Source organism: Phoenix dactylifera, chromosome 4 (assembly GCF_051530095.1).
Source record: "Phoenix dactylifera cultivar Ajwa chromosome 4, Ajwa_hap1_PhDact_Kaust_v1.1, whole genome shotgun sequence".
In the NCBI taxonomy this organism is placed as follows: domain Eukaryota; kingdom Viridiplantae; phylum Streptophyta; class Magnoliopsida; order Arecales; family Arecaceae; genus Phoenix; species Phoenix dactylifera.
In genome coordinates this window covers 10,514,791-10,530,646 of record NC_143193.1, presented here as the reverse complement: position 1 = coordinate 10,530,646, position 15,856 = coordinate 10,514,791, and the positions used below count along the sequence as shown (strand labels likewise).

Below are 15,856 nucleotides of genomic sequence, written 5' to 3'. Positions count from 1 at the left end.
ATGGAGATACTGCAAAATGGGAAAGGAATGCACAAATATGGTAGACAACATGAGGAATCAAGTAGCAAAAATCGGTAAATTACATCAAGTAATAACCGTGGAGTCCAACGTACTACCATAGGACATAGCCTCATCAACACAAAAGAATATTCATACTATGGGACATGAATTGTAGTTTATCTATATGTATTGACCCACATTTGAGTAGAGTGGTGGGGAATCACAAGGTGTTAACAGTATGCTTCATGTGTTTTCCATCAAGTGAATTATACGAAAATTTAGAAGAATGTATAGAAAAAAGAAGAGCGAGAAAGCCAAAGGATTTGACCAATGTATCTCAACTTGCATACTCTAGCAAATTTTGGCATATAAAACTTACCAACATCTTCTACTAAACCATCCAATTTGGGTCGTACCAACCTGAACTACCCAATTCGGGGTGCACCAATCCAAACCGATGCGAAACTGGATCAATTGGGCCTCTCAGTTTGGGAATTGGTGTAGACTGGCCTGAGCCACTTTGAACTAAGTTGAATCACCCCTTTTTGCCAAATTTGGAGCAGTTCAGGTTGATTCAGGCCATCCCACAACCACTAAGAGAAGAAGGCCATAGGATGCCATTCTCCTCGCTTTTCTTCAAAAATTGTGAAGGGAACTAATGCAACATGAGGAGCGAAGAGCACTCAAATGCTAGGATTAAATTTCGGAGATCAACACATGAATTGAAGGTAAACTAGATTGAAGAATTCTTCGTTCAATGAAGATACTCTCTTGGAGAATTTTTTTATTAATATATCAAAAGACACCCTTCACACAATGTATTAGAACCATATATTGGACATATACTAATCTGGGTATTAACCTCCGTACAAAATGATAGCAAAGCAAGATCAAATAATAAGGACAAATGCTAGAATTTTTCAACTACAAATATAGAAACCCAGCTAAAATTATCAAAGTTTGCTCGTTAAATCTGTTCTCTTGGAAACCCTGGCATGCTCCATCTGGTCATAGTACCTGATGGATGCATCCTATGCTACATTAGGAAGGGTATGTTTTGTAAGAAAACACTCAAATACTCTACCACAAGATTAAGTTCTTAGTAAAAAATTAAAATCCTTGCCTAATTAAAAAGTATTGCAATGGGAACAGTCATAATCATAATCAGCAACATTTTATACTTTTTTATTTTTTTAATTTATCTTGAAGTTTTGCAGTTTTATGTAATTTTAAAACATATTTGAACTCCAAAAGTAATATATTTATGATAAACTAGCCCTATTTAAAACTAGCAGCATAATGCATTATCACCTTCTAGGTTGTTGGAGATCCTTCCTTGATTACCATGCCAAGATCTCTTATTATTGTGTTGCATGAGTCGTTTGATAAAGCAAAAATAATAGTGTTTGAAGAAAAGAGTTTCAATTTTTACTATACAAAGCTTGCTCGCTTGAAATGGAAATATAATTGTCTGAATACCATCTAATAAATTATATTTCAATATTACGCAAAATGAATTCATTTGTTTAAGATATACATATCAAACTTACTACCAATCCCATGTAGAATATCTATGGCGCTCGTATACATCTGGGTCCTGTTCATAATCAAGTCCTTCAATATGATACGAGCCTGGATATTGAGCCCATCCCTATTGCTCATGTTGTGTATGGTACTGCTTGAGACAGCTCTTCTAATAATATGTCAAGAGACTGACCATCCTTGCTCAAGATAATGCAAGACATCATATTGTGTCCTTGAAACATTTCCATATAAAGGTCAATAACGTGTAAGAGTGTACTCCTCAGGATATGACGATTGAGGTATACATCTAAATCATATATAAAAAGGGAAGGACCATAATATGCACCCTAATTATCTAATGTGCCAATAGATTCTACTCTAGTGATGATAATGATGAGATGACTTGCTCAGACTCCAATCTACTTCTCTGAGTTTTTTGCCCCATCCATGCTATTATCGATGTCAACACTTCCTAGTTATCATTAGCTTCTCCTGAAAATGACCGAAAATATTCATGACCTATGTGCCACGCCCTGCAACAATTCTGGCCCCCCTCCTCCTATAAGCCAGCAACTCCTCACCTTGATATATCTAGATCTAAATCTGGCTCCATGGTCCAGCTCCTGCATAGTGTGGGTGAACTTTGCCTCTTTAGTAAATGGACTGATCCCATGTGCTTGACCACTGCCTCCACCCTAACCTCCATGATCATCAAATCCATCATCAATTGCCTCTACCGGATCAATTGTTGCTTTCTTCTTTGATGGGGACTTCTCACGCCTCTCCTCAACTGCACCTCAAGCTCCCTCTTGAACCCCAACTAACCTTCATGCGTTGACTTGCTCTAGCTCACTTCTGGCCTCAATGCCAAGGCTAGCTCTAGAGGCCCATGTGTGATGTCTTGAACTAAACATTCTATGATCAAAGCATTGGTCAAAATCCTCAAATCGCCGACTGCCTGATCTGCCATCATCTCCTCAAGTCCCTTGCCTTCCACTCTAAATGAGGAATAAGTGAGAGAGTACCCACCACTACACATCTCATACCCCTACATCCTATGCTATTATTCTGCATAGTCAGGGAGGATCTCTTGGCTCATCCAACATTGGTGGGTCTCATGCTTCCCGATATGCAACCTAGCCAAGCATATAGGGTCATCCTCATCATAGACAAATTCCTCAAATGGGTTGTCTTGCTTAGGCTCTTTCCCCTCATTTACATACTTGAGCTTCATGCTCATATAGCAGTGGACAAAAACCAACTCCCACAATCTGTGAGGTTAGATGACTTCTAAGTTTTGTATAGACCAAAGCAAATACACTCCAGTTGCGCTCGTATCCACTTCATAAGACAGTCTACAAGAGGATCTGGTTCTCAGATTTGGTGTAGATGTGCCCGACTGGACCACCACTCCCTCGCATTTGAATAATACATAGCTAGGTTAGCACTCATCCTTAACTGTACATAGATGCGAGGATAGTAACAAGTTGTCCCATAATTATACTTGGTGACATGTTAGATATTAATTTCTCTACTCCTTGCTCTCCAAATCTCCCTTTCCCATCTCGAAAAACTTTCCCCTGCCCAATCAATATAGACTTCATGTTAATGTTCATTTAATTTCAATAAGTTAATGTAATCAAAAAGTTCACCAACAGTCATCCTACGATAGACATCTATTCTTTTATTACCTCACTTGTAGACTTTGTAGCCAAGTCTAGATCACCTTCTAGCCTATACACCGCATTCCTCAGATTCATTAGCAACTCCTCGTCCAAGGTGATATTATGGTCATACTAGTATTTAGGATTTAAATAGTGGTCTATACAAAATAATAAGAACAATATTAACTAAGAGCAAAGAAATCCACAAATTATTCAACAAAGGATAAATAAAGGTTGAGATCCACAAATTTAATAGTAGTACTGTGCAATTCCCTCCCTATTTTGAGGGTCATATTTGTCAGTAATAATGTGCAAATATGGTGCTGTTTCTTCTAGATTACTGCTCCTATAATCTCTTCTTTGCAAGCTAGCATCTTGCCATATACATAGCCTATGTAAGGGAACTTCTCACTATCCACTACCCATAAAACATCATACTAGATACAAAAGCTTCACTGCATTAACCACTTCAGAGCATCTATCCCAAAAAATCATTACTCAATATAATACCCTCAATATGCTGTCCCTCATTTCTCATATTTAAAGGCCCTCCATTCATCACAAGTCATCATAGTCCTCAAACAAGGCTTATTAATAAGGAGGCTCTTCAATGCTATGTAGTTTCTGCTAAATCTTATTAACCCTAGCCTAGGTACTACCCTATACATGTTTCCTCATAAGAGCAAGCACCCAGATATGATTGTAGATGTATGTCAATATTGCTTGCCCACTTTCCACTGCTGATTACCTTAGGCAGCTGCCTAGTATCCTTCATCATCATGTCTATACAATGTGCTTCACAAGGTGTCCAGTATAGGTGTTGCTTCTCGAGCATCAAATCCTTCCCTCCTTTCATGTAATTTGCCCCATTGTCCATGACCACTTAGATGATATACTCCTCAGCAATCTTATCAATTACGTCTCTCATCAAACCCAAAATATAATTAGAGCCATGTACTCTATTCAAAGCATTCACTAAAGTATGGAAGATGGTTACCCTATCGCAATAGCCCAGGAAGTTAGTGATGCTCCTAGTAGGTCCATACCAACCATCACACATCAATTTCACCTTATAAGTCTCTAGTCCCTTTATCACTATCAATCCAGGCTTTAATACCTTACCTTGCTTCTGCAAAGATGGTCTATGTATTTCATAGGGTATAATTATTAAAATTCACATAAGAACCTAGACATTGGATTCAGGTTGCCTACACTCTTTCCACCTTTTTCTACATTTAATATAATTTTTTCTAATTCAAATATTTTTTATTTAAAAACTAATTTAAAAATCATTGAAATTCTGAACATCATCATTTATGTAAAGAAATTACTCGGGAAAATTCAGAAAAATATTCATTTCATGCATATAAATTACTTGGGGATGTATCTTAATTTTCATCAATTTTACACTCATTATGTTCATTAATTTTCCAAATTTTAGTCAATTATCTATTTAATAATTATGATTTAATTTTATTATTTCATATAATTATTAAAATTCATGATAAGTACCTAGATATTAGACTTAAATTGCCCACACTTGTTCACCGTTTCCTATAATCAACATTTCTTTCAACAAATTTGATAATATTATAAAAATAGAATATATATTGAAAAATAAAAATTATAGTAGTTTGATCATGATCTTATAATATATCACAAGTTCATGCAAAGCAAAAATTTATCATAATTGCCCTCATTTTACTTTACTTTGAATAAATGATAAAAAAAGTGCTCATCTTGACTAAGTTTCTCGATATGGAAGATGGTGACCATGCGAGCACCTCTCTTTCCCTCTCTCCTTTCATCTTTTTTTTTGTAACCCAAGACCTCACCCAAAATGGCTAGTCGGAAGGTATTATTTGAGTTTCTTGATTCTGTATAAGTACTCAAGATCTACCCAGCGAATAACTGATGTGGGACTAAACACACGCTCGCACGGGTCCTCACATACTCTCCCCGTTCAAGTCCTGACGTCCTTGTCAGGCTAAGAGTTTAAATCCATTCAAATCTAATCACAAACACCACATCCGGCCCGTGGTCAGCCTCAATGGATTTATGCTGCAATGCCCCCTAGTCCACATAGATTATGGGCCGGGTCTGCTCTGATACCATTTGTAACAACTCAAGACCTCACCCAAAATGGCTAGCCGGAAGATATTATTTGAGTTCCTTGATCCTGTATAAGTATCCAAGATCTACCCAGCGAATAACCGATGTGGGACAAAACACAAACCCGCATGGGTCATCACATCTTTAGTTTTCTCTCTCTTCCTCTTCTTATATTGGTCGCAGCATTGATGGGCTGATGCTTACAATGCACCAATAGAAAACAAATGAGATCAGGTTCCTCCCCGACTTTGTTATTTATTTTCTGGAGTAAGAACCTTGGGAGCAAGATTCATAGTAATTAAAAATAAAAAAGAGAGAATCCAATGCAATGATGATGCTCATGAGTTGTGACCAATTAGAGCCCTCAAATAGTCTGAGGAGTGGAATCCATATTAAATAAAAACCAAAAACCATCCAAATGATGTTCGTGACCTACTATATGGGCTCAAAAAGAGTGATTGGGACCTATATTAATTAAAAATAGAAAAGAATTCATATGAGTACAACCGTTACATTATCATATTAATTACAAAAATGAGCGAATCTAATGGCCTCAATCACCATTGAGCTACGCAACTAGATGATGGTGCTCATGACCCATCCAAATGGCCTCAAAAGAAGTGGGACTAAGACCATATTAATTAAAAAAGAAAAAGAGAAATTGCCTCAATCACCACTGAACCAAGCAACCAGATGATGCGCATGACCTATCTCCATGGCCTCAAAAGAAGTGGGAGTGGGACCATATTAATTTGAAAAACGAGAGGAATGGCCTCAATCATCGTTGAGCTAAGAGCTAATAGTCATTTCATAATGGTAGCTGCATAGAGGTCATAATTATTGTAACCTAACTTTTTTTTGGTAGGTATTGCAGCCTTTCTCAGCTCTCCTCCTGCTTAGGTGCAACAGTTACCACTAGATCATAATCCATCCACATGTCATTAAGCCATCATTAGAATTTGGAAAATGATCCTCCCCATTTATTATTAATTTTCACCTATTTTTAAATACCTCTAATTAGTAATCACACATTGTTGTCTCGATAATTAAAAAGAGAGAGTGAGGGAAACTCTAGAGGGTCGAGTGCCTAAGCCATCGTATTAGTCAAAAACAAAAATGGGGCTGAACCAAAGCGACAAAGCCTCCCTCCCTCCTCCCTAGTACACCAAAAGTCCAAAGTCATCATATTAATTCCCAAAAAAAGAAAAAAGGTGGGGCCAAGGTTCGCCGTACCGGTACCGAACCCCGTACCGGTGCCGCACTAGTATAGGCATACCGAGTGTCGGTACGGTACGGTACGCTCGGTACCGACCGTACCGATATTGGTGTACCGATACCGGTATCCATCGGTACGGGTACGGTACGCTTGGTACCGACCGGTACCGACCGGTACAGCGAACCTTGGGTGGGGCTAAACCAAAGTGGCGAAGCCTTCCTCTTCCCTAATACTCAAGAGTCGGGGCCATCTGCCATCATATTTATCCAAAAAAACGTTGGGGCTGAACCAAAGCGGTAGACCCTTCTTCCCTCCTCCCTCCGCACAACCAACTGAAGCGGAATAAAGGGCTGCACCGATCTCCCCCCCTCCCACCACCACCAATCAAACGCTTCCAACCTGACTGATTAAAGCCGAGCTAGAGGGTGACCGATCGACGCTTTCATCCCTCGTCCTTGGATGAAAGTGTGTCCGGCCGAAGCAATTGTATCAATCCATGTCCTAGCAGGGATGAAGGCAGGACAGGCAAGACGATGAACGAACATGGGTTTCAAGGCTCCGCACCCGTCCCAGGTGCTATAATCTCAAGGGAATGGGACAAGATAGTTAGGATAGCCCCCATCCTGCCAAGACTTCAACCTTTAATAATCAATTTCCAAATTTGTAGAGAATGACAAAGGCAAGGAGATATAGATCTCATGTAGATTCCCATGAACGATGTTCTCTTAGTTCATCTAGAGAAGGGGTTATTGTTCACAACCACAACATTTAATATTTGAATAAAAATCTTTTTCACCATGAAACCTTTTTCATAACCAATGTCGTGCCCTTTAATAAAAGAATTCACCACCATCTGAGCTTTGAATTGTTTAATTGAACCATCAACAAAAAAAACACTTTCCATAAATATTAATTGGAGACGGACATTAGTATGGCGAAGAACAAAATGCACTTTCACCATAGCCTTTCGTCATTTAGGAACCTTAGAATCCAACCATAATATTTTAACTCATGACGGAAACAATTGTTGCATAAACAAAATGAAAACCTAAGAAAATCTTGGAGATAGAGAGAGGTATAAATCTAGGAGCAAGATAATAACCAGATCTTTGGTTGTTATGTCCACAAATATAACTGGATAATATAGCCAATGTAAGTCTATGAAATGAAGGCAAAAACATTTTTGGTTTTGGATCTTCCAAATCATTCCCACATTAGATCCAGACCGAACTTTTTCTGCTCCTCAATAAAAAAATTCATTCTCTTCATAAAATAGAGGTGGAGGTAGAAGCCTTTTTTTCATTGTTTTTAGGAATTATTTCAACAAACAAGATATTTCACAATTGGCATGAGACCTGAGACTTAACCTAGTACGTATTTTATTGGACTAGAAGCTTCAAGTAAAAAATTTCAAAATTATCAAATTATATTACTAGATTTAATCTACTCGTTAAAAATAAAGTTAAAAGTAAGGGGAGGATGATAGAAATCAAAAGCAAGAGTTCAAGAAGGTAATGGTTGAAAAAGAGATTTAGCTAGCGAAAACTAGAACATACAATGATTATGTATCTGCATACCAAGTTACAAATCTATAGTTAATTATTATAATTGCATCCATCAAGCAATCATACAATCTCTCAAGACCACTATGAAATAAAATAATATTAAAACACCCATAAAATCATAATTCAAAGATCCATAAACTTTGAAGTAATCTTAATATTAAAAAACTGAAAAAATAAAAAAAGAAAATACAACATAAACCAGTAGCAAACCAATATGCATCGATGGAATGTTGGTATTGTTCAGCTCAGTACCGTATGGTCCCCAGTACTAAGATTGCAGACCTTGCTTATCCCATCATAAAATCCAAGTTTGCAGACATCTTGAAACAAATAAACTGAAGTAACTTGTTTGGTTAAATATCATCATGCTAAGCCTCTTAAATGTACAGTGAGAACTTATCATACAAAAGCACACGAATCCATAGACAATTGCTTCGTATCTATGGCTGAACAAATAATTTAAAATTTAACATGCATGCCTCTAGTAAAAAGTATAATATATACTTGAGCTAAGATTTTTGCTCGATGCCTTCACCTCACTCCACAAAGCCTTCCCATGAGCCTTCTACTGTAAAAAAACTCTAGATTGAACAACTTCCCAATAATCCTCGCATTGCCCTTCACAGACAATTCTAAGAAATTATGAACGTATCCAAGAAAGCAAAGTGCCTTATCCACATGTAGAAAGAGGCTAGAACTTATCTTCAGATATTAAAACTAAGATGAGTAAAACCAATTATTATGTCTATTAAGAAAATAAATAAACTGAGATATATGCATATAATTATATGCTAAGATGCTTACCAGCATTAATTCTTGATAAGGACCAATTGTAATAATAGCTAGTGTTTTTCAATGAACTTTCAAAGAAAGAGCAAAATCAGATTTAAACAGTTTTGATTGGAATCTTACTTCATGCACCAAACCTGAATTAGTGACAACATCAAACATACGCAAATCAAATTTAGCCCGAAAGCATGATCACGTTATTAAAAAACTGAGAACTAGCATTAGTTCGCTATCAAGCCAAATGCAAAGGATCAAATAGAATTTGTAAATGATAAAGGGTTTATTCTAAATGTCAAGCATGAAACCCCTACATATTCACCTAGGATCAAAAGAGCCACATCAATTTACAATCCTACTCCAACCTAGTTCTTCAAAGCAGTTTGAATATTTGGAGTGAAAAAGTACGCAAAGCATAGAACAGAATATTAAAGGGTAACCCAATCCTTTTAGGATAAGAGAGGAGTCAAATAGACGAGTGTTAATATTTTGCTCAATAGACATGCAAACTTGCCTTCCCTGTTTTGGTATCTACGACGGTGGAAATCTGAAGACGAGGTTTGGCAATTGCTCTAAGATAATCGCATTCCTGCATCGATTAAAAGGAGTTAAGTATCAAGTGATCAACTAATTACATTCAGAATTCAAAAAATTAATGTAGAAAATGTTTAGGCCTAAAGTAAACTTTTGGCAATGATCTGTTGTAATCAAGAAGAGAAAACTGATGAACATTACATTACTTTCAAAAGGGAATAGTTAAAACAAGAAGTTTTCAAACTTAGCCCAAACCTTGGAAAACAAATCTTATCCCATGTAGATATGGACAAGCCTTAGGGATTAAGGAATGTACTGTTATACAAGTTTAAGCGGCACTTTGCAAATATCAAATGAATCTTGAATCTTCTCAAATTCAAGAATCCAGCACTTGGACAAATGCAATATAGACAAGTGAGAGGTAAAGCTAAATTGATACATATATGGTGAAGTAGCTTCCCTTAACACAAAATATTGTTACCATACAAGAGAATAGAACATATTGTATTTGCAAACACAGTATTAGTAAGAATAAATTTTCTTGAAGGTGCAAACAAAAGATCACAAACAAATTATTAATGACAAAAAATGGGACAATCAAACATATTTCGCTTTTTTTGCTAGTGGAGCAATGAATGGGATTTTGACACATGCATACAACACTAAAGAAAACGATGATGATACCAAGTGACATCTGTAGATGCTCATCATCAATGTAAGAAAGCTAAGCATGAAGCTTCATCATAGAATCAGACTTAATAAACATGGTGGTATAGTTAGTTACAAATGCCAAATTTGAGGTATGCCCTTTCTGTGACAAGATATTCGGTTAGACATAATAATCTCCAGACCCAACACTTGCAAAGGGTTAAAATTGACGATGCCACTCCAGTGAAGTAACCGAGGAAATGTCATCATCATCAACATTCAAGTTCACAAAGCATAAAAGTAGGATAAAACACATGCTGTTAAGTGAAGAGAGTATGCATGATAGCTTTTTAACACTTAGAATCAAGGTTTTCAATCTCAATATTGGACCCCATCTCGGTAGCTTATAGATATAGGCCAGGTTAATATGGCCACCCATGTATTAGCACATGGTGCACTGCTGGAGGCGAGATAGCATCCGGACCATGTGTCAGTACAGTACCATACCAAGCCCGCGTACTATACCAAACCTTATCTAGTATGATATGCTCACCAGCCAGGATAGGTACCAAAAATTGCTGAGGATTATGCACCATATATGGAAAGCATTCAAGCAAAGCATGAGTTTATTTGATTCCTAGGTGACACAGTATTGATAGCACATAATTTGGGAAAATATAAAATGGCAACAATAGATGGGCAAGTAGAGCTCCATGAAGATAACATCAAACGGAAATTTTCTCATCCAAAACATGCGAGATCCGTCTTACAAGTTTACTAGTAAGTCTTGTACCTCCATCAAAGAGCGCAAGTAACATAGAAGAAAAAGAAACAAGGAGTTGTTGCCATAACTGAAATTGCAAGTAGTCTTTGTATTCCATAAGTATATGGTAATCAAGCATAATAACTCATTGAACGTCTAGGCTAAGAATTGTTTTCTCCAAATAATAGCTCACTATAAATGTGAAAGGGTAACAAAGGAAGAATTCAGATTGCATGTGACCTTGTTTCCATGAGCATATGAAGCAAAGAGAAGTTGTCACCTTATAAGAGGGAAACCAGATAACAATGGTCCTGAATTCCACATTCCAATCTGGGATTTTGATATAATGTAACATTTTATGTCCATATATGGTATGCACTTACGCTCAAACCAGAGAGCTAGTTTTAGAGACATTTCAAAGATTTTTGTACGACTACCCAATTAAGGATTACCTTGAATGTCACTTACTGTATAGCCCCTTACATTGTGATTTTAGGCTTAGGTCTTTGGGCCAAAACTATAGTAATAGCCCAGATACTGCCTACTGATAGGTGGATATCCTGGTAATAGTAATTGAATGGTGGATAGTCGGACTTATCTGACCATGCATCGATCTTTTACTTAGAACTACTTATCATTTCTGGAGTTATGAGTGAGCCACAGCCCTCAAAATATCAGGTTTAACATGTTTTAGCCAAAAGTAAAATGTTTTTGTCAAATTGGGTAAAAACCAACAAGAATATCTCATTTATATTAATGAAATTTTGTGACATAAGAAAAAAAATCCTTGAAATATATTCGAATCTATTTGTTTCTTCACTATGCCAAGCTAGAATAATTGCTGCTTTCCTCAAGAAGTTCTAATACGATCTCTACTAAGACATGCAATTCAAATCTAACGGCTTTTACAATTGGAAGAAGCACCATAGCACTTAGAATTTAGCAGATGTTTTTTCATTCTTCAGTTTTCTGCTTAAATATTCCTTCAAAATTGTGATTGTCATGCATAACAACAGATCATGCAAAACTAGAACATAATGTCCATTATGTTCAACATTCAGGAAAGAAAATATAGTTCTTCAACTAATTAAGACCTTGGCAACAAATATCTCAGGAATAAGTACATAGATGTCCTAGAAAAAGTAATTACTTTTCAAATTTCACTAAAGATAATTGTGGGCTTCTCCAATCATATGTAGCAAGATTTTTAGAGTGAAGGTGCAGGCGAGCACTCTCCAAGTGCCTCGCTTTGGGCCAGGTCAGCCAAACAAGCACATTAAAAGGCACAAAGGCATGCAACTCGTTAAAGCCGTAAGGTGCCAAAGGTGCCAAAAAGGCATACCTTTTTAAAATGAGACAGGCATAAATCTCAGCCATCCATCAAACAACTAAGTGGCTTCTTTATTTAGAGAAAAAGGGAAAGAAAGTGGATCAAATTTAAGGCTGTTACGTGATAGTAGGAGTGCACCTAGCATGAGCTGCTCGAGCTCGACTCAGATTCAAGCTCGACTCGACTCGACTCGACTATTAGCAACCTTGAGTTGACCTTAAGTAGCTTAAACGATTTTTTAAGTCAAGCTTGAGTAGCAAAATAGTCAGCTTGAAGACCCGCGAGCCTAGTCAAGTATATATATTTTTAATAATATTACAATTTATTTATATATTATTATCTTAATATTTTAAAATATAGTATTATGTTATATTTTGTTTTTAACAGATTTTTTCAATTATGATCAAGGCTCGAATTCGAGCCCAAACTCAAGCTCGAGTATGGCTCGGTTGATATCCGAATTGAGTCGAGTCAATCTTGAGTATGGCTTTTTTTTTATCGAGTCGAGTTCGAGCTTGAATATTAAGGATCAATCGATCTCTAATTGAGTTTCGAGCCCGAGTATTTTGAATCGAGTCAAGATCCAGCCTCTAGCTACTCGACTCGGCTCAGCTCGATTGCACCCTTAGGTGATAGAAAGGTTTGCCGAATCGGTACCGAAACTCGTACCGGTCGGCCACAGGTACAGTACAGTACCAATTCAATAGCGTACTAATACACAATATAGGTTGGTGTACCGGTCATCTAACTAGTAAGCCAATTTGTTCTTTTTGTTTGTTTTAACAAAAAATTTTCTCATTTTATTTTGATTTGAACTTAGAAATTTGATTGGATTGCTATCTAATTTGCAAGTTAACCTTGTTTTGATGTCTTTTTATCATGAAATAGAATTAGAGTATACTAAGTTACCAACCAATATATTTATAAGTAGAAACACATACAATACAACAAATTGAATCGATTTTAATATACATAAAGTATAAAATACATACCGACGTCTAAAATTCGAGGGAATATCGATGTGATCCGTATGCATCGGGATCATAATAGTATTCAGAAGGAGCTTCACACCAACTCTCCAAACGGTCAATATTGCGATAGTCCTCCCTAGCGATCCTTTCATAGTCCAATGGATAGCTATTTTGAGAACGGTCATCCGTCTAAGATTGGACAGACCATCTGAAGATGTCGACAGCAAAATTTGACCTAAAAGATGGCTAAGACTGTGAAGAATAGTAACCACTCAATTACGGTACCTCAGACGATCCATATGCATACGGGTTATAGGCTGCTAGTGTGGAATAGGGTCTACTGTGCGACTCGAAACTAGATACATCCAAAGATCCTACTTCACGTGCAATGTTAACCACTGTACCAACATCAAGACCCAAACTACCACAAAGAGACCATCCAATAGTATCCTCACAGGCTCTACCAAGGCATACACAATGGTCCTTATCCATACATAATACTATTTTTTCATATTTTTAATTTAAATATTTTTTAATAATTTATATTTAAAATAATATTTAAATATAAAATATTCAGAAAATTAGTCTGATTTTGGATCAGTATAGCACCCTACCAAGTATGCTACAATATTATTCTCAGTCTGTAGGCATGCACAAACAACAGCTTATTTTTCGAATTTATTCAAATTTCGGGCTATGTCATAATGCGCATGATCATGCCCAAAATTAAATAAATTGACACCAAAATTTGATAGATAGTAACATCCATACCCTTAATTATGCTACTAATTTTACCAAAATTTTTTGATAACTATTTTACATTTTTTAATCATTTAAAAATTATAGATTTAATGAAAAATTATCATGTTGGTGCCACTGTGTAGATCATCCATAGATCTACAATGTATCACGAAATCATGCCAAATCAAATATGATTTCCCCCTATTTTTCCATTTTATTGCCAATTTTTGAATTCTAAACAAACAAACAAAAATGAAACAAGGGGAGATGCATTTTACCTGGATTTAGCTTGGATTTGACTCAAATCTTGCAAAATTCAATGTGTTCTCCATTTTTTTCAAGATTTTTAACAATGTGAGAGGGAGGTGCTGAGAAGGCATCCCTCCTCTATTATTGAAGGGCGAGGGAGGGGGGGAACTGAGGCCGAATCGATGCAAACGCAGTTAGACCCCCGTTTCTAACTGACAAGGCAAACCATCCCGGTTTTCCATCAATGCAATTCAGTATACCTTGAACCGAGCAGTTCGGGGCAGTACAACAAACCTTAGTGATAGTGTTTATACTATTTCTTGTTATTTTGTTTGGTAAATTGATAGTCTGTTGTTGAATGTGTTTAATATAATGCATTTATTATTATTTATAATAATATATATTCGTGTGTTTTGTCATTTTTGTGCCTCACTTTATTCAGGTGCATGCCTCACTCTACGTCTTGAGCATAGGTTCCAACAAATTTGGCACCTCACGTGCCTTGAGCTTTTAATAACTTTGGCTACAATTCTATAATGGCACCTAGCTAAGGCAGCAAATGGGTCAGGTTGACTCGCGACCTGACCTGACCCAATCCATTTTGGAGCATCCTTGGGGCTGGGTCGGGTCCTAAAATTGGACCCGTTCCATTTTCTGGGTTGGGCTGGGTTTAGTGAATTCAAACCCGACCTGACCTATTTAAAATTTAGGTAATTTTGGATTTTCAATCCTACGACCCCACCCGACCAGACCTAAATCTATAGAATTATTTAGGCCCATGGGGGTGCAAACAAATTCTGAAGCCATTGATGGGTTGACCCGAACCTGAACCGGACCCAAATTTTTTGGGTTGGGTCCGGGTTATACATGAATCCGACCAGACCCAAATGATCCATTGGGTCAAAAATTGGAGTAGTGGACCCGACTCGATCTTCTACTGGGTTGGGTTTGGGTCCAAACCTAGGATCCGAACGAGGAACCAGGTTGCGTTGGGGTCACTCATGACTCGACCCAACCCATTTGCACCCCTACACCTAGCACTAAGTCCATGCGATACCATCTAAAGTATTTTTTTAATTTTCATTAAAATAATGAGTTATATTTTTCAACATAACAAAATGTGGAGCATGTTTTAGGGGCTTGGCAGCAGACTACCAAAACCCATCGGAAACCCAAGGAAACCTTGGATTTTGAGTGTAGGCCATCAACAAATGGGGCTCTGACCTCGTAGGCACGATTCTAAGGCACAAAGAATCATGCCCAAGTATTTTTTATAGTGATGTTTAAAGATATATTGGTCGAAGGAGCTGACAGCAAAAAATGCGGAACCATCCCGAACCGGACGGTTCCGCCTATTCTGAGCCGTACCGGTAGCTTACTGGTATGGTTCGGGCTTTGAAAACGGTTCGCTGCCGACGCCAGAGAAGAAGAGAAAGAGAGGGCGAGTGAGAGAGGGAAGAGCAGCGGCAGACAGCGGCGGAGGGCCGCAGGGGGAGGCGGAGGCTGAGGCCGCGGCCGCATCCCCTGTTTCGAAGAAACAGACGATGCGGCGGCGGAAAAAAATTAAAATTTTTAAGTGAAGTCGGCAAGTGAACCATCCCACCTCCCCCACGGCCTACGCTGCCCCCCCGGCCCTCCGCCGGCCTTCCGCCGGCGTCCGCGGTCTTCCGCCGACGTACACCGCAACTCCTCCCTCCCTCCCCCACTCGCTCTTTCTCTTCTTCTTTCCGGCTCTAGCAGGTTTTCTCTCTCA

At 37.7% G+C, this 15,856-nt stretch overlaps 1 protein-coding gene across 3 annotated transcripts in view; it reads right to left on the bottom strand.

Annotated features, from left to right (window-relative positions):
- The window catches only part of LOC103722593 (prolyl 4-hydroxylase 1), a 68,445-nt gene that overhangs the window by 10,046 nt on the left and 42,543 nt on the right, over positions 1 to 15,856 (bottom strand). For all 3 annotated transcript variants that reach the window (XM_008813199.5, XM_008813197.6, XM_088719748.2), the window contains exon 5: positions 9,382 to 9,456. In XM_008813199.5, the coding sequence (XP_008811421.1) occupies positions 9,382 to 9,456 (75 nt within the window). The remainder of the gene's footprint in view (positions 1 to 9,381; positions 9,457 to 15,856) is intronic.